The sequence below is a fragment of the Myripristis murdjan genome, chromosome 17 (assembly GCF_902150065.1).
Source record: "Myripristis murdjan chromosome 17, fMyrMur1.1, whole genome shotgun sequence".
In the NCBI taxonomy this organism is placed as follows: Eukaryota; Metazoa; Chordata; class Actinopteri; order Holocentriformes; family Holocentridae; genus Myripristis; species Myripristis murdjan.
This window is the reverse complement of record NC_043996.1, coordinates 5,064,881-5,092,368: the sequence shown is the minus strand read 5'-3', so window position 1 is coordinate 5,092,368 and position 27,488 is coordinate 5,064,881. Positions and strand designations below refer to the sequence as shown.

Here is a 27,488-nt window from a genome sequence, read left to right as displayed (position 1 = left end):
ATTGCCTCCTACAGGGAGGAAAAATTAACCACCTATATGTGTGTGTGTGTGTAAATGTATGTATATATGTATGTATTTATGGCAAGAGATGCACAGAGCTGACTCTTCTGTGGTTCAAGTGTAAAGGGAAGGGATGAATTTAGTGAGCGTGAAATGCCATCCGGTCCATACGGGCTTCTGCTTGGCACCCAGCCGTGACAGAGACAACACCTCCGCCGCCGCCGCCCCGCACCCCCCCCGCCCCTCTTCCTCCAATCCTGTCGTTAATGAAAGGTGTTCCGCAGAGGCCGCCCTCCATTGTCGCTGTGTAAATACCATTAATTGCAGCAAGAGAGTATCGTAATGAAGTGTTTTCCAAACACCTCTGTCCCCTCCCTCGTGCCTCCTCCTCTCTCCGTCTTTCTCTCTTTTATAGTCCTCTCTCATTCCCGCTCTCTGCTCCTCCCCTTCTGTTTCTCTTCACCCCCCCTTCTGCTTTCCTGTCTCTCTCTTCGCACACGCTCCCCCTCCTTAATCTGCCTTTTGCTTTCTCTCTTCCCCTCGTTCTTCTCCCACCCTCCTCCCTCGCTCTCCATCTTCATTTTTCCATCCCGGCGTCGCGGCAGAAGCAGACAGATCCGGGTGGGGGACCTGTTGTGTGCACCGGCAGCGCTGTGTAATTAAGCCGCTTTTAAAGCCCGGGCATAAATAAAAAAACTAAACAAGGGGCCCTCCGGTGCCCTTCACCCCGGCTCCTTCAAGAAAAGCCAATAATATGCTAAGCTAATGAGAGGCGAGCCATTGATTCCAGCTATGCTATCAGGGGCGGGAGCCGTGGATATGCTCCGGTGCAGGCTGGAGTTTTAGCATTGTAATGAGGTTGAAATGAAACACTGTGTCCTGAAGCACTGCAGTCATGTGGGATGATGCAGAGAGTGCTTTTTGCTGTTTGGCAGTGCACTCATCGGGACACTCTGTGGAGCGGAGAGCAGTCAGCGCCGTGCGATACGGGTGGAAGTGTTTTTGTTTTGGCTACAGGCCATTTATGAGGAGGTGAACAGGTTCTACCTTATCAATAAGAAATTAAGCATTATCCTCTATATTCATTTCAAATTGGATCTATCATTTTGGTTGTGTGGGTAGTTTTGTGGAAGTGCATTCCACTAAGACAGCAGCTTGTGACAGCATGCACACAGGCACAGCTTTCCTTTCCTTTCCTTTCCTTTCCTTTCCTTTCCTTCCCTTTCCTTTCCTTTCCTTTCCTTTTCCTTTCCTTTCCTTTCCTTTCTTTTCCTTTCCTTTCCTTTCCTTTCCTTCCTTTCCTTTCCTTTCCTTTCCTTCCCTTTCCCTTTCCTTTCCTTTGCTTTCCTTTCCTTCCCTTTCCCCTTTTCCTTTCCTTTCCTTTCCTTTCCTTCCCTTCTCTCCTGTCCTTCCTTCTCTGCCTCCCTCGTCTCTTCACAGCCAAAATCAGTTAAAGAAAAAAAAAAAAAGCAGTCGGTTCCACTTTGTGCTCTGATGACCGGCAGGAGAAAACGGTGCTTACTCTTTTCGTCTCATCACACTCTCCATCTCCCCTCTACTTTGTATGTCTCCCTCTTTCCATTCCTTTGCATTTCTCTTTCCCCGTTCCCTCTCCTAAATTTGACTCTTCCCTCCCTCGCCTGCCCCTCCTCTCATGCCGTCTCCTCTCCTCTCCACCGATCTGCCGTTTCTTTATTTGTGCGAGCGAGGCCCTGAGCACATTCTAATCTCCCGGTTCCACATTAGTGCTTTGCCTGCAGCACCTTCATTAGTTGTTCGCCCGTGGCTCGGCGCGCGTGCGTGCGTGTTTTTTTTGTTTTTTTGCACGAGCGTGTGCATGTGTATGTGAATGTGTCTGTGTATCAGCGTGTGCATGTTTTGAGTCTGTACATGTGAAGCCGCCGCACTTGCCTGCACTTCTGCACGCGTTTATGCAAGCTTACATGTGCTGCAGACATGTGAGTGTGTACGTGCATGAGTGTTGGTGATGTGTGTGTCGGACCGCTCCGCTCACTCCCAGGCCTTTTTTTTTTTTGATCGGCGCACTGCTGCCATCTGCTGTCGGAAGCAAAGAGCTGCTCAGTTGAACCAAAGTCACACAGGACACTAGCACAGCACTGGCATCTCAGCATATGAGTTCATCTCTTGTAAAATAGGAGGGAGGAAGATGTGTAGGACAAATGCATTTCATATGCATGCAGCTCTGTGGTACAACATGTTACTAAGCCAGCACACATGATACTGTAGCCGAGGTGCTTTACCTTTACATACTGCCAAGTACATTAAATATACAGGAATTTGTCTTGGTGCAATTGTTACAGACACATACTGATAACTAGCAGTGCAGTTTTACTGTGTGTGTGTATGTTGTGTAAAGGTGACAGAGCCTCACCTAGATGATGCAAGACACTCACTACAGAAGCAGACTTCACATATTAATCTTCATATATCTATATTCAGTATTCTGCGGCTGTATGCATTTGAACACCGTGGGTTTTGATTTCTTCACTGAAAATGTATGCACCTACAATACTTTGAGGGTATATAATATGCATATATATGTGTGTGTGTGTGTGTTTTTCTGGAACTGAAGTGGTGTTCACACATTTAACTCTGTTCTCAGAGTCTGTGAAATTATTCACACTCATTAATTTGTATATGAAATTATTTAAGCTACTTAATCAGGCTATTGTAGCTGTGAGTGTACAGACTGCACTCTGCTCTGTTGTTAAAGCCTAGTATTTTAGGACTCCTCTGGTCATTTTCCCCAATATCTGTCATTTTTATACAACCAAAGTTGGGGGGATAACAGTGATCTACTCAAACACCTGTTCACCTCTAAATGATTTGTCAGAGTGTACTGCAGATTTTGCTCATGATGTGCTTCACTTCACTTTGGCCAGTGCCATGTAAACATAATGTATTCAGTATGTTCAGTATTCATCCCTGTGTCCTGTCTCTGTTTGCATCTTCAGGCAGCAGAAGGCGTACCTGGCCACCCAGGGGCCTCTGGCCGAGACCACTGAGGACTTCTGGAGAATGCTGTGGGAGCACAACTCCACCATTGTCGTCATGCTCACCAAACTACGAGAGATGGGGCGGGTAAGGCAGGAACACACACACACACACACACAAATGCATGCAACACCTATAAGAAATGCTTCAAAGGATTGAGGGATGTTAAGCCACACATTCTAACAAGTTTTATATATCAGACGGGTCAGACATGTGTTCCATCCCTGCTGACACAGTAGCCTGGTTGAGCCTAAGATAGTTTATCAGCCAGGCTGAATTGCATGTCTGTTGAAACTACCAAGCTACTATATCAGATTAGCCAAAGATGGCTGCTGATAATTCCCATACTGCGTGACTGGCAAGGCCTTTCTGTTGAAAAATGAATTAGTTTCTTTGTCAAAATGTGTAGTAGCCAGGAGCTAAACAGCAATTTCCCTTGCTTGATCCTGTTTTTATTCTTCTATATACACAATTTTAAAAGAAACCTTTCAACCAGCACCTTCACCTTGGTAACCGTTTTCTAAACGCCACAACACCCTAAAGCAGGCATATTCAATTGCGCACCACAGCATGTATTCAGGTTTTTAGTTGCAAGCACAGACCACAGCAGGTGATGTCACCGACTAGTTCCTGCTCTCTGGCTGAAGCTGTGCTAATGAGTGAAATCACCTTGCACAGTCTTTGCCTCTGCCCTAGAGTACACTGTGTTTTTTGGGGAGGTTTCATGTGTGCTGTGTTTATGCTGACGGCACTCCGCTGCATCACTTAGCTTCACCTTCTCAGCCCTGACTTATATTATTGTTACAGTGAAGAACATAAGCAAACTGTAGCAGTATTTGCAGCATGCTGCACTTTTTGTAAAAGTCGGGTTTGGGATATGTCATTTTGACTCTTTGAATCGAGGTGCCTGATGTTTCTGTTTCCCTTTCCCTTTGCAGGAAAAGTGCCATCAGTACTGGCCAGCCGAGCGCTCAGCCAGGTACCAGTACTTTGTGGTGGATCCCATGGCCGAGTACAACATGCCCCAGTACATCCTCCGAGAGTTCAAAGTCACAGATGCCAGGGTACGCTGGATGAATACTGACTGTGTGGGAGAATGTGTGTGTGTCTGTTTGGCTGCCTTCGTTTATGTGCCGATGCATGTCTTGGTGGGAGGGTGTCGGAATGATTGGCGTTTTATACAAGCGCACCCATCCAGCCTGAATCCATCTTAATTTTAGGTCTCCGTACAAATACTGACAGTCACGCTAAGTGTTAAGAATTATGCAGACTGAGATTTCAAGGTAGAGATGATCAGAACGCATCCCGTGTTATTCCTCCTGACAGGCTGACGTCAAGTGAATGCGCCGTCAAACATGTTTACTTGGATTTAGCTGCGGCATGTGTGCTCTATGGATTGTGTGTGTGTGTGTGTGCACATGCATCAGTGTATACACATGCATGTGAGTGGTTAGATCTCTGTGAAATACATGAAAAGCAAAGCCTGCAGTCCCCAAGGCCAGTACTGGAACTCCCTGTGATGCAGTGGTTTCAATGGGCTATAAATACACTTGGCTGTCATCAGGAGGCCCACAGCGCGGAGCAGCAGCAGCACTCTAATCCCACAGATGCACAACATATACATATATGTTTTGTATGCATTATGTATACAGTATATGAGGTGTTTTTCCTCCAGTGTGGAATTTTTTCCATTTGAGAAACGTGACACTGGCTTAATGGTCGATAGATTGAATCATGAACATGAACAATTTCTTCCCAAAATTGAAATGTAGTTGGAAGTAATCTCTCTTTTCCCAGTGTGCATGCATTCAAACCATCAATCAATCAATCAATCAAATTTTATTTATATAGCACCTTTCAAACAAATGCATGATATTCAAGGTGCTTTACATCTTGATTGACAAATAAGCATAAAATAAGAAGTGAAAGGACAAGGAGACCGATGCACGCTCATAAAATATGGTTAATTTAAAATAAATAAATGAATAAATAATAAAAATAAAATAAAATAAAATACTGAATAAAATATAAAAACAATATGTAACGATTTAATACAATAAAGACACAGCAATAATAAAATAACTCAAGAATAAGATACCGAATAAAAATATAAAAACAATATGAAATGATTTAAAACAGTAAAAACACAGCAATAATAAAATAACTCAAGAATACGATACTGAATAAAAATATAAAAATAATATGAAATGATTTAAAACAACAAAGACACAGCAATAATAAAATAACTCAAGAATAAGATACTGAATAAAATATATATATAAAAAAAACAAGATGAAAAACAATAAAGTAGAATGTAGAACTGTCAATAAATAACAATAAAACAAATACAGATAAAATAATTAATAGTAAATAAGAAGTAGAATACCTGTAAAACTATGAAATTATGATATTATAAGACACTACATAAAGGCCAGACCAAAGAGATTAGTGACTTGTTAGTGACAAGGAGGTCTGCAGCCTGCATGGCCTGTAGTGCTGATCGCTGCATGAAAGATCTTATTCAGGGAAAGACTCGATCCTGATCCTGGACCACCACAGTCCAGCAGGTTTTGTGTTCTATGTCGTTCATAGCATTCACTTTCTAGCCCAGGTATAAATCAGGGCCTGATTAGAGGGCAGTGATGGAGTGGACAGTGATGTGCAGCAGGTTTCTGCTACTCAACAACCAGGATCAAGAAACAGTGCCGGAGCATTTTTGGTTGATTGTGGGTAGAAACACGAACCACAAAGTAAAGCAAGTGTAATTTGGTCGTAAACATGAATTCAAGCATTAAAGAGAGTCTATTTATGTCCACAGCCCACATCCTGGTCTAAGTCTGATCAAAACTGTTCTCGTACCCACACTGGGTATGTCCCCTGTGTGGCAGGGTGTGTTTGTACATCTGCTCTCTGCTTCTTCAACATGCTCGCTTGTTTACTGCCCTTTAGGACGGCCAATCCAGAACAATTCGCCAATTCCAGTTCACCGACTGGCCCGAGCAAGGAGTGCCAAAAACCGGAGAAGGTTTCATTGATTTCATCGGCCAAGTGCACAAAACCAAGGAGCAGTTTGGACAGGATGGACCAATCACTGTACACTGCAGGTAAGGAGATGGGACGGGACTGATAATAGGACTCTTTGCCATGTTAGAGCACTGCAGGAGCTGTCAACATTTTCCTGTTTTTTGTTGTTGTTGTTGTTTTTTTTGATTATGTGACAGCAGTGCTCCTACAACACACTCACTGGGGTGAACTATCATCTGTAAATATCCATTAGCATTTATTGTCACCTGCATGAAGCACCAGGTGTGTGGCGTTTACCGCACCAGGACAATTGAGATAATCACAGAGGAGTATACCAATTTTTCACTTTTGCTGTGTTTGTCTCATTCTGTGTATTGTCCTGTGAGGCAAACTCCACTCAGTGTGCTCCACGTGCTAAAGCACACTAGAATAATCATGTCAAATGCTATTTGACCTTGGAATGTTTTTAAATGAAGAATGAATGAGATGAAATTTGTTGCAACAGCAGAAGAAGCTTCAGTTCCTTGATTGCCAGTGTTATTATAAAGACCTGAAGGGTGGGAGCCGCCGTGCCCAGACCAGGAGATCTAACAAATACTTGTGTGTGTGCTCCTCAGTGCTGGGGTGGGCAGGACCGGGGTCTTCATCACCCTCAGCATCGTGCTGGAGAGGATGCGATACGAGGGCGTGGTGGACCTCTTCCAGACGGTGAAGACACTTCGCACCCAGCGGCCTGCCATGGTGCAGACAGAGGTAACCACAGGATACTGACAGAGACACTGCTCAGACTCCAAATCCCTGTTGGGGGTTAACCACTCCTAAAAACCAAACCGCAGCCTTAGTCAGGTCTGTTTCCATGGTAACTGCTCAGGGTTAAACAGTGCAAATAAAATTAAGTTGTTGCAGTGTTTTCCTGCCTGGAGTACCAGATGTGAGTGTGTTTTAGCTCAGACGAAGTGGCAGGAAGTTGAGACGATCACATGACAGCATATGAAGGTCACATTAGCATAGTTAGACAGTTTCTCTGCTCCGTCGACAGCAAACCCTCCCGACTGTCATGCAGCTTACCCAACACAATCTGAGTGGGCCCTTCGTGGTAAACCCCTCAGCTGGAGCTCAACGAAACCAAGCATTAATGGCAAAATGATCTAAACTATTTGAAAACAATGATGTTCAGTGCAGTCACATCTGACGCCAACATGGAGAACCACTGGCAAACTGGCTACCAGTAATAAATAACTAAATATCCAGGGTATGTTTCAAAGCAACATGTTCACCACCGTCTTGCTGCTTTCCTGTTCTTCACTTGTGGGGCAGCGTCTGGTGATGGATCTGTGAGCTTTCCAAGTCCAGATTTGAATGAAAAACACACTTCTTTTTGCTTTTTACAGCTCATGTTATAACAGGGACAATACGCTAGATACATTGTTTATTTGGTTGGGATTTATCCACACTAGCTAATGTTTTGCTATAACGTCCAGCAACCAGAAATATAGAGAAAACAACGAAAATGAACACGGTGGATGTAATACCTTAGCAAGAGAGAGTTGTGGTGTAGATTTAAAAGTAGATTTGTCTCCATTTTTTTAGGTTACCATGACTCTAAAGACTGAAAGTCTTTAGCCCACTGATAGCCAGCTGGCTGATTTACCAAATCCACTGATATTTATGTTAGCAAATTACTACAGGCAACTATGAACTAGCGTCTGCTGGGTGTAACAGCTTGTGTGCAAATCAGTTATGTTTCCAAGACAATATTGATGTTTGCTTGACCAGATACTGTGGTTAGCTATGGCTAACAAGCTATAATCTGTAATCTGTAAGATGATCGTTTCCCAGCAAAAACAGCCCAGGAATTCATGTCTGCATTACAATTTTACAGAGAGCTGAGTCAGCATTGCCAAGATCAGGATATCAAAATGTATCTGCATTGCTTAGTCAAAATGTGTGCTCACTTGCAGCATGAGGTAAAATCCAAAGTACGATGCATTGTGCATGTAAACATACTTAACGTCTTCTCCTTCTTCTTCTCCTCCTTCTTCTTCACAGGACCAGTACCAGTTGTGCTACAGGGCAGCACTGGAGTACCTGGGGAGCTTTGACCACTATGCAACGTAACCACTTCCACCGAGCAGCCTCCCTGGTCAGACCTCTCAGGAGTGTGCCAAGTGTCCCATCTCAGCCACCATCCACTCACTTGACCCCCATTACCCCCCCTCACAGCTACCGGAGGGGAGGAGAACGGGACGCGCTTGCGGACCCATTGACGGGTCCAACCAATCACAGAGATCCATGCGGATTTACCACACAGAGATTTTTGCTTTAAAAATAACAAAAAGAAACAGTACAATGACTTCAACAACTCTGCTTGTACGGAAGCGACAGCTCAGAGCGGCAGCCTGCTTTTCTGTTCTGTCCACGCCAAACCTCCCGATTGTCAAAGGCTACTGGTAGCACTAAGAGAGACATCTCTTTTTTGTTCAATTTTATTATGAATTATCTTTATGACAGATGTTATTATTTAGTGCATCATTTTTTTTGTTGTTGTTTTTAATAATCATTTTAACACCAGACATTTCTTTTGTCTTAAACGGCCCGGCTGCTGGCCTGCATTATTTTCATAATCGGTACGTCTTTTATTTTTATCATTATTTTTTTTTTTATATCGTCTAGGGTACTTTAGCACAAGGGACATGTATTTTTAACACGTTCCTAGATACTAATACAGGAGAACCACTGTTCTCTGAGCTGCTGTCAGATTTCCTTTGTCTCATCACGTTAATGTTTTGTTCTCATGTATATTGTTTTGGTCTTATTCAGTTCAATGGAGCATGGGTTCACTTTGATACGCCTTTTCACTCGCTGTTTCTTACGTTAAAAAAAAAAAAAAACACAATTTTTGAAAAAAGTTCTCCAATAATTTCCGAGCATACACCTGCTAAAGTTGTCCTATGTAAACACAGTAGCTAGTCGAAAAAAAAAGTGAATCAGCTAACAGACTAAATCAGCGGTGTACAGAACTGGAAAGCACATGATTATGTTTTTTTTTTTGTTGTTTTTTTTTCTTATGTTGTTGCTGTCTTTTGTTTCGCTTTTGTTTTTTCGTCAGAAGCCTATGGCATTGAGGCCTTCATACTCCACACCGGAGAACTTATGTGAGGAAAACAGACTTTTATACTCCGTGATATCTGAATATAGTTGCTCTTCAAGCCCCTCCTGTCTCCTCGCAGCCCAGTAGCCTGGTCGGTTTGCCCGGGGTTGAAGCGAACAGAGCGAAGGAGCCGGGCTGGTTCACACGGGCCGAGGAGTAGAGCCATTAACACTGGCACCTGTACAGAATCAACCATTCCTACCAGAGGGAGAGACTCAGCCCTTTGGACTGAACCTGCTATTATTTCATACAGAAATAGAACTATAAATATATACATATATATATATAAATATATATATAATTATGATTGATTATATATATGTACAATTATACATAGCTATATACACAGCTGCAAAAGTATATTGTTCAAAAGGATTCACTCTGCCAACGCACCAAACCTAGAGAAGCTGCAGAGAGCCTGCTGTCCTAGAGTGTGTATTAATGGAAACACCATTGTATCTACTGTACTACCATAGTAACTTTGGCAGCCGGGTGTCCGCCTGAATGAGGAAAACAGCACAACCCTCTCCCCTCCCCCCCCCGAACCCACCCCACCCATCAAAATCGGACGACTCTTTAAAGTGCTGGCTGTCTCACCACTCAAGCACATCTTCACCCACAAGGTGCAGGCAGGAATGTCCAAATCCGAGGCCTAAAGCGGCGGCGGCGGCGGCGGCGGCGGCGGCGGCGGCGGTGGGGACGCTGGGGTTGGGGGGGACTTGAACACGCTGGCAGAAAACGTTCATTTTTACCTTGTGAATGCTTAGTGCTGTAGGGGTTCGATCTGTTGTATACACAGTCTGTTTTCTATTTGTTAATAAAGAACTGGAATTTAAAAGATATTGCTGCAAAAGAAACAGCTCCTCGATGTTAATAAAGTTGAATAATTGGGTTTTTGTACGAATCCTTGCTTGTGGTGTCTCATTTCTTGCGAATGCTTCATATAGATAAATGATAACACAAGGCTCCAGTTTTGCCTGGTAACCATTAAGGTGGTTGTAGGCCGGGGCGGCAAGGCCAAACAAGTTACCTCAGCTTTTGTTGCACTAATTACATAGGAGGTTTTTGTTGCCAGGAGTAGATTTGTTCCCCGTGTCTCACTTTCTATCCTGTTGCTGGGAGCATTTTCTAATGTGTTGCCTAAAAAAAAAAAAAAATGCCTGGTATATCATTCTGCTCACAATTACTTCATCATGGCTGTGCAGTTGGATGACTCCTCTCCTTTGATGTAAAGGGATTTTAGAGAGAATCCACAAGCCATGCCAAATGGTCAGATGCATGAGAGGGTATCATGTCCTTCAACCTAGCATGCTTTGTGTGTGAGTGTGTTATTCTTCAGCTCAGTGTGTGTGTGTGTGTGTGTGTGTGTGTGTGTGTGTGTGTGTGTGTGTGTGTCCTCATAGTAAAGCTCCTATGTTTCGGTTGGGTTCCTGGAGTCATCCCCAGCCTCAGCAGAGTGGAAACCCCTCAGTAACCTGTTCGGTCTTCACCTCCTCCTCTCCCTGGCAGCCCACACACTCCCAGCCGGCTAAATCTCAGCCAGTCGCCGTCACTCAGCCATAGCTAAAGAAAGACTCCTGCCAAGAGACTATAGCCACGGCAAAGCACGCAGAGGTTTGGGTTTAGGCAATGTTTACCCAAAATGAGTGATAGTCACACACGCTGAGGGGAACCTTGGATCAAGCAACACAAAACAGGACAGATACATGCATTTACCTGATGACTGTGCTATCACAGTCACTATATGAACATACAATAGTGGAATTGTGGAAAAAACACAATATGTATGATTTACTGTGAGACAAAAACAAAAAGAAAAGGTCTTACAGCTGAACTTAACTGGTAATTGCTATTGCTCTCATTATCCTTTAGTGCTGCTGCATGTTTGTTTGCCAGGAGTCCAATATGGTGTCTGAATTTGAGCAGGCTGTAATGAGCTGGCAATCTCATAATTTGCTTTTTGATTTGATTGTGCAGTAAACTGCAAAGCAGACATTCAAGCTTGTGATGTTATTTTTTAAAGACAATTTGTATTCCTAGGACACTGTTACTGTTACAGTGTTGTTATTTGCAATGCTGACACCATTCCAAAGAACAGAATCATAAACTGTTACTCTAAAAAATGAAGATTTACAATAGATTTACAATATCTAGCGGTTTGTTAACATCCCTGTTTTGTTGGTTTTATTCATTACAGATTATGGTTATTGTTAGTAGAAGTGGTGGCACGATTTAATAATTTGGAATTTTTTGTTGTAGCATCTTTCAAATTCTGTGTTGTAGATACCAGAGAACTAGCTGACATCACCCCGTCATCTCGGTTTCACTCACTCTTCCATGAGATCACCCGAGACACAGCGCGACCAACGGCCCAACTTTGCACCCAGCTTCGCCACAAGGGACGAGAAACCATGAGCAGTCAGACTGGGTAAGAGGATTTAAACTCAACATGAAAAAAAAATACAATGCAGATTTCACCGTTGGCCTGGATCGTGACGCTGTTGTTTGTCTTTGTAGAGGCGCTGCAAAACCTGGCCAAGCTAAGGAGGACTGCAGTGAAGAACACTCGCTCTATTTGAAGATCACATCCCAGTTGGAGTATTACCTGTCCAACTGCCATCTGGCAAAGGACGGCTTCCTCCTGAAACACGTGCAGAAGAACAAACTGGGCTATGTCAGCCTCAAGCTCCTCACTTCCTTCAAAAGGGTAAAAAAAAAAACTTGAAAAGAGCTGTGTGATTTTCTATGCAGTTTCACCTCCAGTTTGAATAAAAACATTCTATGACAACGACTACAACTGCATAGCAAAGCTGAACTGTTGCCTCTTGCCGCAGGTGAGGGCGCTGACCAAAGACTGGCACGTGACTCTGGCCGGGGCGCACTGCTCAAAGCTCCTGGAAGTGAACGAGGAAGGGACCAAAGTGAGGCGGAGAGAGCCGCTTCCCAAGTGGCTGCTGTCCTCGCCCACCAGCAGGCTCATCCTGGCCTGGAACCTGTGCGGGGAGCAGACGGGAGAGGACGGAGAGGCCCAAGACCCAGAGCAACAATGTCCCATGAAGAGACTCTTCAAAAAATTCAGCGCTTTTGGCAACATCTCGTCACTCTGGATTCTGCATCCTGGCAAAGCGCTTCCCAACGAGCTGCAGTGCTACGCCAAGCGTCACGGCGTGCTCGGTCGTCGCCTGTGTGCCGTGGTCAAGTTTGATTGCTTGGACGAGGCTCGGGCGGCCTACAGCGCCCTGAAAGCAGAGGAGGCAAATGGAAAGGGCATGTGTGTGGTACCGTTGGGATGCCCTGAAAAGCCGTACTTCACCCAGGAAGAGCTACAAGAGGAGGCTGACAGGGATCCAGCTCAGGTGACCCGACTCAACCATGAAACGTCGAATCAGGAATTTGCGAGTCTCCAGGAATCCTCTGAGGATTCACCCCCGGAGAAAAGCGCGTTCCCAGTGAAGGATTCCGACAAGAGTCCGTCCGGATTCCAGCCTGAAAAGCCTCAAGCCAAAGCGCCGGGAGATGCCCTGGACAGTTTCTCCACCAACCACCGTGGCCAGCCCATCTGGAGGTTCGGTAACAGAGCAAATTTGAGCAATGGGAGCTCCGGGGACCATGGCCAGGAGAGGTATGGGTGCCCCTGGGTGCAGAGACGCAAAGACACTGCCAGCGGAGTCCACCCTGAGCCAGCAGGGCCGCTGAGTAAGCCCTCCATGACGCTGAAAATGCTGCGTCTGCCCCGCGGGCCTGATGGCACCAAGGGTTTCCATGGCAGCAGGGCGATAGGGAAGCCGCTGCAGGAGCCATAGTTCACTTTTTTCCGCAACGTCTACCAGTAGCATGTCTTGTGGTCGACGGACTGACAAAGATACTATGACGAGATACATTCAGTCTCTCACAAAACTTTAGAAGCTGATGAAATTTAAATAAAGTACTTGATAATATGTGTACTGGTGTGAAAACACTGAGTCTGGGTGATGGCTTAGCTGCAGGCGTCCGTCCTTGACAGAGGGGGGCAGCGTTTGGCTGTGTGTTCATGGCTTTGTCTCTGAACCTCTCACTACAGCCTACCTGCTTACATAGGAAGTTAATGCACTGCTGTATGTATATTATCTAGTGCTAGAAATGCTTATAAAAGTGTCAGTGTGATGGAGTAACAGCGTCTTAAGATCATCTATAGACGCTTTTTCAAAACACCAGCAGGCCCTGCATTCCTTGGCCCCCCTGAGGTAGTCTGGTCACAACTTGCAAATTGCAATGTATATTTGTTCTTGCACCAAGATGGATTTGTCTTGTTTCTGCTTTGCAAAGAAAGCAGCCCTATCTTTCAACACTGTATGGGGGAAAAAAAAAAAAAAGCACCAAATTTCCTGCTATCTTTTCAAATGTCTGTTTAGGGCTTTTAGCTCTTTGAAAAGTAGTTTTCCACTCAATGCGATGACATTTGGCTGAAGGTTACTTGTCCAATCATGGAACCGCATCTTGCGCAAGACGTGTGCAGTAGCCACATTTGTGCCTTATTTCCAGCCTTTTCTAATGACACCTCCAGTGGAATGGTGTGTTTATAGTGTTGCTGATTGAGGGCTTCCTTAAAATCCAGCTCAAACCTAAACAAAATGTGTTCCTCCACTCCCCCACGCCCAGTGAAAAACATTCGACCCTATGCGCGTGCGATCCCGTGATATTCAAAGTGGAAACATACTGATTTTCCCCGTATACGCCGTGTGTCAGAGCGGCGGCGTTGCTAACGTAATCTTGGGGTGTTGAGTGAAACTCATGAAGCATCGTACGTGCTTAAGCGTTTTCCTCTTGTTGTCTCTGACTTGATTTAGGAATTAACAGCTGTTGCACTGTTATTACAGGGGAGGTCGGTCCATGAGAGCTGCAGCCATCTGTGAACAATATGTACTGTATGGTGCAGAAAGCCATCCTGCCTGATGTCAGGAAATGTTTCTGTGCAGAGATTTCCTTTTCAAGGCTAGAGAAGCACGATATTTTCTGCTCAGTGGAAGTCATTATGTATTTACACAGTATCCCCTCGCCAATAATTGTGGGTGTTTATGTTAAATAACTTGGTCGTGTGAATTCACACGTTTTTCGGGGGGTGTTTTTGTTGTTGGTTCTGTGGGAATTTGCACCTGCTGTCTGTCACCAGAAATGTTCTTAGCGTTCTCAGCTTGAAAAACACCAGGTATTTTCTTCTGATTTGTGACATACACTGCAAAAACTCAAAATCTTACCAAGATTATTTGTCTTATTTCAAGTCAAAAATGTCTTATTCCTAGTCAAAATATCTCATTACACTTAAAATAAGACTTGATCACCTCAGAAGTAAATTGTTTTTAGACAACTGTCTCTTGTTTCAAGTGAAAATTTGCTTGAAACAAGTGAAAATTTGCTTGTTTCATTGGCAAAATTTGCCAGTGGAAAAAGTGAAAATTCACTTGAAATAACTGAAAATTAGCTAGAAAGAAGCAACAAATTTTGCCAATGAAACAAGCAAATTTTCACTTGTTTCAAGCAAATTTTCACTTGAAACAAAAGACAATTATCTAAAAACAAGTTACTTCTGAGGTGATCATGTCTTATTTTAAGTGTAATGAAATATTTTGACTAGTAAGAAGACATTTTTGACTTGAAATAAGACAAATAATCTTGGTAAGATTTAGAGTTTTTGCAGTGTAGTGATATCCTGCAGGTCCGAAACAAAAAAGGAGACTTTGTTTTGACTGCATTTGAGACTATACATACCGTAAGACCTATGTTTTATGCCATTTTGATAGGGATACTGCGCATCAATCAGCGCTCCTGTTGGTTTTAGAAAAAGCCGAGACAGGGCTAAAGAATAATTCGCTTTATCTTAGAGGGATTTTTAAGCAACACTCTTAGATAAAATAAAAATTAGCTCTCTGTCCCATCCTCACCTCACTGTCTGGCCTTTTGCAAAGCATGATTTGTGCATAACTTTGCCATGAGGATATCAGGATGACTCATGGTGTTAGAATGAGACATTTGTTAGCAAATAATTTCTTTCCCGCTCTGATGCTTACTTTGTTACTCTAACTCCAGGATTGCTGCAATGGATCAAGATCTCTGGCACCGGCCATAATTCAGGGCAATCCATTCTGTCGGGCTCCACGGTTTACCTGTGAATTTATGTGACGGCTTCATATTTCAAACCGGCACCTGTTCAGCGGTGTCTTCGACGCTGCGTGAATCTCCTTGGCAACATTGCCTCGATGCATCTCTAAACCGGTTGGCCTTTTGTTTTTCTACGACTGACCCCACACACCTGACGCACTTCCTCCATAGATGGAATATTTATTTAGGTTGCCGTTTGCAGGGGCCTGATACTTTCCAAAAGCACGGCCATCTGCTCCTCATTTGCCGCTCGAGGCTCAGCGGCTAAAATAGTGGTTTGTATTGGAGGGGATGTGAATGTGAGACTCTCAACAACAACAGTCGCGGGTTTCATCCCCGGCCAACTCCGGATTGAATCATCACCTCATGCCTCGACGGTGATACATCAGTTTATCCGGGGTTGGTGTTGTTCTAGCACCTATTTCACCGAGTTATTCTGAGTTCCCTCGCCCCAAAAAAGGTTGGGCGGCACCTGCTTCAACAGAGCCCTCTTTGCCGCGCCCGCTGATCTCCCCAAACGAGACTATTACCTCCGTGCGCTTAAGATGGCAGACTCCCTCGCAGCAGAAGGTAAAAATGTAAGCCCTTTGCTCAGGCCCAAGCATCCTTTAGTGCTCCTGGAGCTAGAGCCAGGGAGATTATCATGTCAGGAGTAATCCGACTCGGCCCACAGGCACAACTATGGAGGAGGAGGAGCAACAGTTGTGTGAGTGTGTGTGTGTGGGGGGGGTTGGTGGTGGTGGAGGGAGGGTGGAGGCAGGCAGAGGCATCAGTGAGGCTCTGTGCTCCACTTACCGTAACTACGCTCTCCCTCCTCACCCCTAAACCCATCTTTGCAGCCAGCAGTGTGTGCCCCCCTTTCCCCCAGAGCCAAGCCCCGAGCCGAGGAGGAGACCTGCTGCTCCGAGGCGGTAAGAGGATGCACCCGCCGCATGATTTGTTACCTTTCCAGCAACGTCCTGTGTCCTGTCTGAGTGGAGATTCAGTGATCCCGTGTCTGCAGGAGTCACCGGTGCAGTAGATGGAATCGAAGTTAAGGCATCCGTAAGACACTACACCTGTTTTTTTTTTTGCTCCGTGCTCAGGTTTCCGATAAGAGGCACTAACATTTGGGGCTGGATTAACGTGGCGAGAGGAGTTTTGTGAAGGGAGCCAAATGCCCAGTCAGGGGCTATTCTAAACAGCCAGCGCTCCTCTTTCAATGGATCAAGCTCACTGCCATGATGCTCATTGCTGCCTTCAGAGGAATGTGGGTTTCCATCGTTGCAACATAAGGGACTTTTGTGGAAGTGGCACTATGATAAAGGGATAAGAGAGCCTGGCCCTGGATCAAGTCCGGACACCTCCCCTTGCTCCTCAGAGGCACATGGAGTTCTGATGATTTTTTAGGGGAACAAACCCGATTCCTTCCCTCGCTCCCTCGGCCGTGATGATGGACTTGCCCAGCCGGCACTTGCCTGTGGAGGTCAGCTGAAGACGACACCACGCAGCTAAGTCTGGATTAGCCGGCCGAACGGTAAGGACACCACATCTTCTTTTGTTAGTATAAGCCGGCGGCTTATGGGGGAAGGCGTTAGGTGCTGCTGACAGGGATGCCTCACCAAGTGCTTTGAGTGGCAGAAAACACACTTTGGATTATCTGTATCAACAAGCGGCTCTTGCTGCAGCCGCGTGTCAGCAGCGCACAGCGGCCTGTCACGGAATGTTTGGAGAGCGACTCCGAAAAGAAACGGCAAAATAATATTCTGGTAGAATTTGAACACCTTGCAGAAACGAGCCCCGTTCTGTGTTTAGTCTGGGCGATAGAAAACTGCAGTCTTTGCTTTTCGCTGTTACTCTTCCAACATGGTGGCATGCCCCTTGTTACACTGCAAAAACACAAAATATTACCAAGATTATTTGTCTTATTTCAAGTCAAAAATGTCTAATTTCAAATCAAAATATCTCATTACACTTAAAGACATGCACAAGACATGATCACCTCAGAAGTAAATTGTTTTTAGACAATTTTCACTCGTTTCAAGTGAAATTTCACTTGAAACGAGTGAAAATTTGCTTGTTTCATTGGCAAAATTTGCCAGTGGAAAAAGTGAAAATTCACTTGAAATAAGTGAAAATTAGCTAGAAACAAGAAACAAATTTTGCCAATGAAACAAGTAAATTTTCATTTGAAACAAGTGAAAATTGTCTAAAAACAAGTTACTTCTGAGGTGATCATGTCTTATTTTAAGTGTAATGAGATATTTTGACTAGGAATAAGACATTTTTGACTTGAAATAAGACAAATAATCTTGGTAAGATTTTGAGTTTTTGCAGTGTAAACAGTCTCCAGATATTCCGCCTTTATAAAAACGCCTTTCTCACAAAATGGAGCTGAATTTTTGGCATGTGGGCTTCTTTATTTTTGTCTGTGTTTTCTATTTTGTCCCTGTGCATCTGTTCAGACCATGATTTTTTTCCCCCAGTACTGCCCCTTTAATCGTGTCAATAAGAAAGAGGAGTTGCTCGATCTCACATGAAAGATGGGGCTCTGATTCCTAGAGAAGCCAACTTGATGATACTCACTCTAGGCATTTGACTGATGTGGTGACCCCCGTCCCGCTAAGCCCATATCATACGTGCAGATTATACTGTATCTAGTGGAGTACACAGAGTCTGGACAGAGGTTAAGCCGAAAGTCACTTGAGCCTTTCAGTTCCCATGAGGTTCCGTTTGAGCCGGTCATAACTGAAGCACCTGAGGCAAAACTGTCACTCAACCGACTGATCACAACCTCCAGATTTTTTTTTTTCTTACTTTTCACTCAATTGTACAATGCACACATGCAACATATTACCATAACAGTAGTTTGCGGAGAGGATGTATCAACACTGATGTAACGTGTCATCATATTTCAGATGTCTGTGCTTGCTTGAGCTTGCTCGCGTGGGTCAGGTCTGAAAGTGGTATTCAGCGAGTGCCAGATGGCCGTCAACCTTTTGTAACAGCAACATCAACATGTTTAACGTGGATTTCAGCGCTGATACCGCCGTGTTAAAAGAGGATCTGGCACGGACAGATTAGCCGCCGGAATAGCAGGTCAGAGGCTCCTTTTTTCGTAAGGAGACAACATCCATCTTATTCTGTGCAGATAAATGATGGAGCGAGGTGATGCCGCCTTCGCCAAGCCTCAGGTAACCCGTCTTTGTCTCGCGGAGGCTTCTATTTAAAGGAACGTCCAGGCACAACACGTAACCACACCTCGATTGAAATCACCTTGCGACAGCGAGGGCCAGGACAAATTAGGCCTGATGTCAAATGAGAGTCTAAAAGTGTGTCTGCAATCACATGTCATTAAAGCCGCCGCTTTGAATTGTGCCGCTGTGATTTCCTGCCGCGGGTCACTGGATTAATCTGTATGTAATCCATGGGTGCTGAGAGTGAAGATCCCAAAACCGAAAATATGAGCTTGTTATTGCACATCTATCGCTACCTGGGCAAAACCTACAGCGAGGATCCAAGGGTCACATTTCGAAGTGCTTTAATGCAGGCGAGGATCAACAAACTTTTATATGCACTTCCTTCTCCCTCCCTGTAATGGACTCCAGCTTTCTTATTAACAAGACGCGGGCTTGTTTTAATTATCCTGTAGTTACTGAGTGACACGGCACAAGCCAACCCAAAGCGGTGGCCCGGCACAGTCGCGGCCTAGCCTAAGCCCTTTTCAGTTGCATTAGAACCGAGGCTGGATTTAGAACGGCCAATCCGGGCTCAGAACATCCACTTTATTTTCCATCCTTTCTGGCCCGTCCCGGTGCCGACGGCAACACGGCCGCCCGATCCAGGTCATCACTTTTCTCGCCCATTATTGTGATTGAAGTGCTGGGTACGGTTTAGAAAGCACCTGCTGGTGCTGTCTATGGAGGGCTTCACCCCTGAGTTAGAGGTATCTGACGGATTAACACACGCACGCACACACACACACACACACACACACACAAACATACGGCCAGGGCCAGAGCTCCACCACCAGCACTGCAGCCAGGTGTTAACCCACGTGATGGCAGATAAAGCCGGCAGGCATTAGTGCTAATCCCGCCTTGATCTTTGGAATATGTCCCTATTACCTCCCCAAGCACTCTCTAGCTGTCACCAGGCCTCCTGATGCTCAGCTCAGAGGGAAAAGACGGGACGGGGCCTCTGCAGGGCTCCCTGACACACCTTGTTTTCCCCTTGCAGCCCACCCAGTTGAAAACAGTGGGTGTTGCATGCATGGTGTTTGCCGCTCTCCTTTCTTATCCTTTGAGCACAGGTATTTACTGCGGGGGGGGTGTGTGTGTGTGTGTGTTCACAGTAGCACAGGGACAGCCGGTCACGTGGGCGGGGCTCGGCTCGACCGCGCGGCTCAATGTGTAAGGTAAAGGCCTCAGGTTGTGCAGCAGCGGGGGGACGGCGGGCCGCTCAGGGCTGCGGATATCTCTCGTTATCAAGAAGCAGCGATATTATGTAAGGTGGATTATCTGGCGTTATGTGATGGCCGCCGCCGGGAGCGCGCGCGCACCCTGGAAGTGAAGTGGGTGTCGGGACAGCAGGGGAAGGTTGGACTTTTGTCATGATTTCCACAGAGGCATGTGTCATGTGAAAAGTGACACCATGCAAGTGCAATATGTGCCTCTCTCTGTGTGTGTGTGTGTGTGTGTGTGTGTGTGACTCAGACAGAGAGAGAGAGAGAAGACGAGAGAGTGACGTCTCTATCTAGGCGATGTATAGGAACCGAAACAGAATAGGACCTAAAAGTTGGTATGGGCGTCTGTTTTTGGGCCAGCACAAAGGACCCTCTTCATCCACGCCTCCCTGTGATCTTCTCCCACTGTCATCGTGTCACGCTGGTTAGGATCCAGGCGAGGCGACAAGAAAGCCCCCCCCTTGTCTCCTCGCTCCATTCACAACACTGTAAACCACAGACGCCCCTTATCCTCGTTTTGACAGATCCCCACTTCATCGTCCATAGGCAGTGACATTTTGTTGAGCACTTCCTTCTGGCATAGTGGGAAGGGAGGGGAAAGGAGGGGAGGGGGGGGTCATGAGCGCCATGCTGCTGTAATTACATTACCACCAGCTTAGCAGCATGATGGCCACTGACCCAATTATTCCTTGAAAACATCAATTTTACTGTGTCATTTGAAGAATGCGGTCATTGAGACGAAACAAGAGCGCGGCTGAGGGTCGGGCGTACGTACACCGCGCGCATTCGGGAATATAATCTCGGAGGAAGGGCGAGCACAGGCCTCTGAGGCGTCTCGGCCGGCAGCTGTGCGTTTTAACGGCTTGCCTCAAACGTGCGCCGATGATCCTCTGCAACTGTGTCTGCGCTGCTGGTCGCCTCGCAGGTGAAAAATGACGAGCAGCATTCCTGTCTCGGAGCGCTTAAGTCCTCCATCCCGGTCCGTGTGCTTCCAGCCACATACCTGATCTTCACTCCCACGCTGTCGAGAGACACACAAACCCCTGATGAGGACTTCCATGTGTACAGTTTGTCATCATGTCGCCCCTCCATCTGAGGCGGCTGAATTTCTCTTGTTTGTTTACGGGCCTCATGTCTTTTCTCCCGCCTTAAGCTCCTCACAGGAGCGTGCACGGGCACATCGGGCGTTTGTTTGTGATGCTTTTTTGAAAAGGCCGGGCATGCCGCGGCCGTGCAGGAGCTCTTTGAGTTGCCTTTGCAGCTCCTTTATGCCTCTATTTGACGATGGCTTTTCCTTCTGCTGGAGGGTCCTCCGGGGTTCCCCTATATCCTCTCCTCTTTGGTGCTCTCAGTTTGCTGGAAAACAGCAGCGCTTGTCCTCTCAGGAAGTCATGTCTGCCTGTGGCCCGTCCTAAGAAAACAATGATGCCCCTCTCCTCTGTCCGCCTCTGTATATTTATGTCTGTGACGGCGGGGGGACCAGTGTCGAGGCTGATTAATCACCCGTGAAGATCAGAACAAGCTGCGGCGCGGTCCTTGGCACTTTTATGGGTGCCGATTGTCTGCAGATGGGGGTAATGTGTCTGCGAGTGGAGCAATTATGACAATCAAACTGTCCTCAGGGACATGAGATCAGCGTCTGATGACCACGCTCCGTCCCGCGTCTGGTCTCGGTGATTAAAACACCGGAGGACTCATCTGCGTTAATGAGCTAATTGTTTTAGCGAGATGAGCCGCAGAGCCACGGAGCTAACGGGCCACAGACAGTGATGTATTGAGGTCTTGTCAAGTGACGGACTCCAAGGCCGATTAATTGTCCCAAGCTGACCTATTAATAGCCTAAGAAAACAGCGATCTCATCATTTGGCATATAGCGTGACAAACTGGCTCATTTTGAAATGAGGATTTATCATATTTAGAGCCGGAGAGCTACGATCTTGGGCGACAGAAGTTGGTGCCGAACCAACGGAAACAAAATGAGTTTCCATCGAGCCGGCTGTCATGTCCGCCGATTAAACCTAACGGAAATATCGGACACACATCCAGGTACCAGCTAACGTTCCGCAGCGGTTTCATTTACATGGAGTGTGTATCAAAAGGGCTTGTTAGTCGAAATGTTTGACTTTCAAATGAGTACCATTCCTCTTTGCCCTTCCAGCAAAACATCGTTGTCGTGCGTGGACTGTCTGCCACGCCAGACCCATATGGAATTATTAAAGATGGCCAAGTTTTGACTGATAGGACTGGTTCTACCTGTTTATATTCTGTTTATATCATTCCAGCTCAAGTGTGCAGCTTTCTTTCCCCCGCAGCATCCAAAACACTCAGGACTTTGTGCACTATTCCCTCCATCTGTATATATTTCTCTTTTTTTTTTCTCCTATTGCTTACTTTTGTGCAATCAGTTAGATTCCACCAGAGAAGTAAGTTTCTCCAACTTAATTTTGTGTGGTTTTACGATGACCTACAGGAGCAGCCCACCAAATTCCTTATACAAATTGCCAATAAAACAGATCCTGATTGTTTCCACGAAACAGACAAAGATAAATGGCATTTTCTCCTAATTAAACAGGACAAGTACACAGCCCGTACACGTATAGCTCAGGATCAAGTCTGGCAAAATACTTTGGAAAGCCGGTCTGGATTTGTTGTTAACCGCTGCCAGTATACCATTTCCGGATCTGGGGAAATGTTTTGCTTGCTTGTGACATGATATAAAAAATACAAAGTAGCGAGCTTGTAAAACCACTCAGCCACTTGTGGAAGGACAACAAAGAACGAACGGAAAAATATAGAGTAATTCTTCTAAATGGACGTTGGTGCCTGCTGTGGCGCAGCGCCTTTTGAGAGGTGGGGGGGGTGGAGATAATGGGGCTTCACGGAGTTTGAGGCTCCACCACAAAAGCACAGCAAATAGGTGTGGTCACGGGATTCCTGTCAGGGAATAGTTTTATTCCCCTTTGAAAGCGCATTACTGACTGTTTGGTTTTCAGGGATGAAGGATGTCATTACCGCCCGGGTATTTTTGACATTTCACAGTTGACTTCAAAAGGTTCCGAGGGGCCCAGAGGTCACAATATTCACTCAATACATGAACGGGCATGTCAACCTTTAATTCAAAGTAAGAATCAATTTTATGTGTTTTGCGCCCTGAGACACACACCGACTGTCAGATGTCATCGAGTGATGTTGTTTTTGCAGATCGTGAACTCACTTAGAGTGAAACTGAGCTGACAGCCGTGCTAAAGCAGATATAGGAAAAGTAAACTGACGGCAACATAAAAGCCCCGAAACCTCAATGAAAGGAAGAGATTTGTGGAGGGTCACTGAAAAATGGAAAGACACAGACGATAACAGTTTAAGGCGTTGCTGCATCTACGTTCTGGAAGTGCCGTAACATGACAAGATGAAATGTATCGACCTGATTATTATTTTACAGTTGTAACAGTTGGACTTGTCTGACGTTGTGCCTCTCTACCTGCAGAGTTTCAATGCTCCTCCACGTTCTAAGATGAAGTTATGGAAAGGGGCTACTTTTGCCTTCATTGTCTGCGGTGCAGCGCTGTCCGTCCTCCTCACTAGAAACATGGCCGCTATCGGACAATTCAAACCTCGGACAAAATACCCCCACGCGTCTTCAGCCTCATCGAGATCGCCATCGCCGTCGATATCGTCGTCGAGGACGGCGCCCCCGTCGACGCCGTGGTCCCGGACGATGGGTGGTCCTCAGCGGAGACCTCGGTCAGCGGACGGCATGAACTCTCTCCTCTCAGAGTGTAAGATAAACTGTTATTATCTCCTCTAGCCATCCCTTGTCTGGCCTTAGATAACGTGTCATGTGAACATGTTGCCCGGGCTCTGACAGAAGACTTAGTGCCCATCCCCGTTGTTTATAGAGCGCGATTTTATGTCTCCCAATAACCTGAAGTCATTTAACACCTCATAGTTCACTGGTTCTCCGTAGGTGGGAGGGTAGATCCACTAAAGCCTTCAAGAGGGGTTGATTTACCCATTTCTCTTGGGAGTGGGACAGTTCAGCAAGGACCAAGCTTTCTTGGTGTGCATTTGTCATTTATATTAATGCCAAGACATGTTATCATACTACCGCTGACAGGACTTGACTTAATCAGTCATTGTCATGGTAACTAGCCGGGAAACACTCATGACCTTCCTCTTCATTCTTCTCAGAAATGTATGTACCTGTCAACGCCTGGCTCTCTCGTTTTTTGGATTCAGCAGAGGATGATTCATCACAAAATGTACGCAGAAACTAAAGCTGTCCCCCTTTGTCTACCTCTCTAATTTATCTCCTCTCCCTCAGTTTCCATGCTGTTCCAGAGCTTCACTGAGGGCGAGCTTCAACAGGTGGTCGGAACCTTGCTGGACAGGAAGAAGGCGAAGAGTCGGCGCTCGGAAAAGAGCCAGACGAGAAGGACTAAAAGAGCCAGGAGGCCCAAGCCCTGCTCCTTGCGCGAGATGGAAGTGACGGTGAGCGAGCTGGGCCTCGGCTACGAGAGCGACGAGACCCTGCTGTTCCGCTACTGCAGCGGCAAATGCACGGGCCACCGGCGCAACTACGACATCACGATGGACCACATGAGGAGGACGGGATTCAGGAAGAAGGGACGCAAGGACAAGGTCAGCAACGGCCCCTGCTGCCGGCCAATCGCCTACGAAGAGGACATTTCCTTCCTGGACAACAGGAGCCGATATCACACGATCCAGGACGTGTCGGCTCAGGCCTGTGGCTGCGTATGATGATGAGAAATAAGACTCACCTTCGCCGACAGCTGCTCCCAGCGTCTCCAGGAACACGGATACAGCTGAAAGGCAAAAGAAAGCATCTATGGAATATAAACTTAATGAGGAAAAGATGGAATATGTTTACGGCTGCTCCCTAGCGGCCTTTCTAACAGACCGACTGCCCAAGACAAGTTGGAACCGGATCACAGGGGACAGCCAGTGCTGTGTTTGTGTCCATTCTGTGTAAAAGGACACAGACAATGACTGTTTATACCAAATGAAAGTTTTTATGGTCTTTTCTATCTGTGTAGTAACACTGTGAACTGTAGCGGAACAACATTGTAGCAACATGTTTATGTGATATTACACTTGCCTAGAAGTACATGCATTAGACTCAGAGAACAAGTGGAATAGATTCTCTTCGTATGCATGGGGGTTTTATTCAGCAAGGCAAGGTACTCACTATAACCTCACTTCAGTAAATCCAAATTGGATCTTGTAGTCTTCATCAGTGCAACAGTGACAATAAATCACACCCTCAGGCAAAAACTGCTAGAAAATAAAGCATGGACCAACATCTGTGCTGGACGGTTTGTATTTTCATGTCATGATTTATTATATTGGCCTAAAATATTATCTTGTTGTTAAGCCACTTGTTCCCCCCAAATTAGTTGATATACAAGTGTTTTGGATTTTTGGTCGTAAATGTTATTGTTTTCCATGACTTTGTCACACTTTGGGTTTTGACGTGAGCCCCGGCACAGTCATCACTGATGTGACTGCAGTGTTATTACACAGGTACAAGAAGAAGTGTTAATTGACAAGAATTTGAAGATGAAAAATTCCTTTTACATAGCTTCAGGTTCAATACCCACCTTTGGTTATTATGTATTTGTATATTAATGTTGTGTAGATGATTAACAACAAGGCCCTGCTTAAATAACAACAAAAAAAAAAAACTTAGTAAGTACACTTTTTAACCTAGACATAGAACAATATAAGATATTTTTTCCCTATCTGCTCTCCATAAGAGAACCCATCATACTCCAGGAAATTCTCATTTTTAGAATTTTATTTTGTGTTATTTTTAGGGTTTTTTTCCCCCCAGTGATCCAGTGTTAGTGTTATCCATAATCCTCTGGAATTATTTTCCTCAAAGAATTGCCAAAAGACACCGAGTCAACTCGAACCCATGATTAATTCACAGCCATAGATTTATAAACACGTCTCAGGTTCCAGGTGATAAAACGTCTTAAAGATGTATCGTCTCTGGATGTAATTTGTGAGGTTTACACTCGGTTTTTAACACTACCAGGGGTTTAGGTAATCTGAGGCGAAAGTGCGAAAGAGACAAATAATCTGAGTAATAAGCAGTGGCATGTTTTTCTTGCGGAAAGAATACTAACCATGAAGTAGAGCTGGGTTTTGGAATTGTTGTTTGAGCCGGTCCATGAAAACCCATCAATTACTCCGATCCAAAGCCCCCAGTATAGCCTTGCACTGGCCCATCAAATGCCTCCGTGTTGAATCGCCTACTGCCATGTAGTGCAAAAGCAAGCTGCTGAAATGAATTATGAAGCATATTTTTCAAATAAATCCCACCACCACCTATCTTTATTTGGTTTGAACCCATTGCAACTGTTTGCCTGAAGTACAATAAATGATGTTGTTTTGTTTTCGTTTTCTTTTCTTTTTGCTTTGTTTTGTTTCTGAGGAGGTGCAGTTTGGGTTGTGGATGCGGTGCATCTTCATTGTGGATTATGTGTATTTATTTGGGAAGTAAATTATGGTTTGCATATTTATTTAGATTACCACTGCAGAAACAGGACAGCTTATTATCACTGAGCAACTGTGCCAAAAAAAAAATGTTTTATCTAACATTCTATATTGACTGCTGAATAAACATAAACCATTTCAGAGGTATGAATGTTCATTGTTTCTTCTAAACATTATATGTGTGTGTGTGTGTGTGTGTGTGTGTGTGTGTGTGTGTGAAACATATGACAGCTACTGTGGACCGATGTAACAGGAAATAAATCAATAAATCAACTGGTAACTTTTTGGTTGGATCCTCTATAGATATTTAATGCTGACTCTGGCAATGACGTTTTCTTTTTTCCCGAAAAAAAAAAAAGTCCCTGTTCTTTGATTTTTTTTTTTTTTTCATTTAATTTTTGAGTGGATCCAAAGGCCAGTGGATGCAACACATACATTTTAAATAAGGGACACACCTTCTGTCGACAGGATGACCTCTCACTCCCCTCCTGTTACCATCTCTATCGCACGCAGTCGACAGTCGTGTTGAGAAATCCGGGAAATCTGCTGCATTCGTCGAGGTAAATGAGGCGCGTGGAGGGCTAAGTGAGCCTATGAAAAAGGGAAATTACAACGTCGCATTTCATCGCAAAATAACACCAAAGTGCATGTGACTGATTTACAACAGTAAATGACTTTTGCTTTAAATTACAGTTAGACCACCAGAAATCACCAAAACTGGACTTGGAAGGTTTTCCTAGAACCTCCTCAGTGGCTCTATCCTTTCCTGCAGCAGTATTACGAGGTAATTCAAGAGTGGTTTTTGTTTGAGCTCTGGCCACCCGGCAGATCTCAGGTCTGATTTGTACAGTACACAGACTGGAGGGCTAATGTTTGGCAGGTTTAGGCCCACCCATGCTAAACATGTGTGCACTCACAGTATTGGATTGCACTTTGGCGTGAAGCATCCACCAAAGGGCATTATACTATCGCCGTTACTTCATTCCCTGAATATCACATTTAAACAGAGCAGGAGAGGCATCCTCCTGAGTTTTTACATGCGTGAAGACTAAGTGTTTGTTATCCCCAGGAGAGACACCAATGCCATGGAAAAAAAAGGGAAAAAAAATCAGAAGACACTCCTTACTTACACAACTTCCAGCACGCTATTTCAGTGAAGCAACACTACCTCTTGAAGTTTGTAAACCATGCCTGCATGCC

At 45.2% G+C, this 27,488-nt stretch overlaps 3 protein-coding genes across 5 annotated transcripts in view; all 3 read left to right on the top strand.

Moving 5' to 3' along the window:
• The window catches only part of ptprfb (protein tyrosine phosphatase receptor type Fb), a 169,024-nt gene extending 158,930 nt beyond the window's left edge, over positions 1-10,094 (top strand). For all 3 annotated transcript variants that reach the window (XM_030074275.1, XM_030074274.1, XM_030074273.1), the window contains 5 exons: positions 2,976-3,102; positions 3,954-4,079; positions 5,965-6,119; positions 6,657-6,792; positions 8,089-10,094. In XM_030074275.1, the coding sequence (XP_029930135.1) occupies positions 2,976-3,102; positions 3,954-4,079; positions 5,965-6,119; positions 6,657-6,792; positions 8,089-8,157 (613 nt within the window). In that variant the 3' untranslated portion in view covers positions 8,158-10,094. The remainder of the gene's footprint in view (positions 1-2,975; positions 3,103-3,953; positions 4,080-5,964; positions 6,120-6,656; positions 6,793-8,088) is intronic.
• A 1,453-nt stretch (positions 10,095-11,547) lies between these two features.
• larp6b (La ribonucleoprotein 6, translational regulator b) lies at positions 11,548-12,993 on the top strand. The gene is made up of 3 exons (XM_030073934.1): positions 11,548-11,618; positions 11,708-11,897; positions 12,025-12,993. The coding sequence occupies exons 1-3, from the start codon at positions 11,602-11,604 to the stop codon at positions 12,991-12,993; spliced, it is 1,176 nt and encodes a 391-aa protein (XP_029929794.1). The 5' UTR covers positions 11,548-11,601.
• A 3,301-nt stretch (positions 12,994-16,294) lies between these two features.
• LOC115375030 (neurturin) lies at positions 16,295-26,365 on the top strand. The gene is made up of 3 exons (XM_030074277.1): positions 16,295-16,841; positions 23,254-23,545; positions 24,091-26,365. Exons 2-3 carry the CDS (start codon positions 23,281-23,283, stop codon positions 24,525-24,527), a joined length of 702 nt encoding a protein of 233 aa, XP_029930137.1. The 5' UTR covers positions 16,295-16,841; positions 23,254-23,280; the 3' UTR covers positions 24,528-26,365.
• The last annotated feature ends 1,123 nt before the right edge of the window (positions 26,366-27,488 follow it).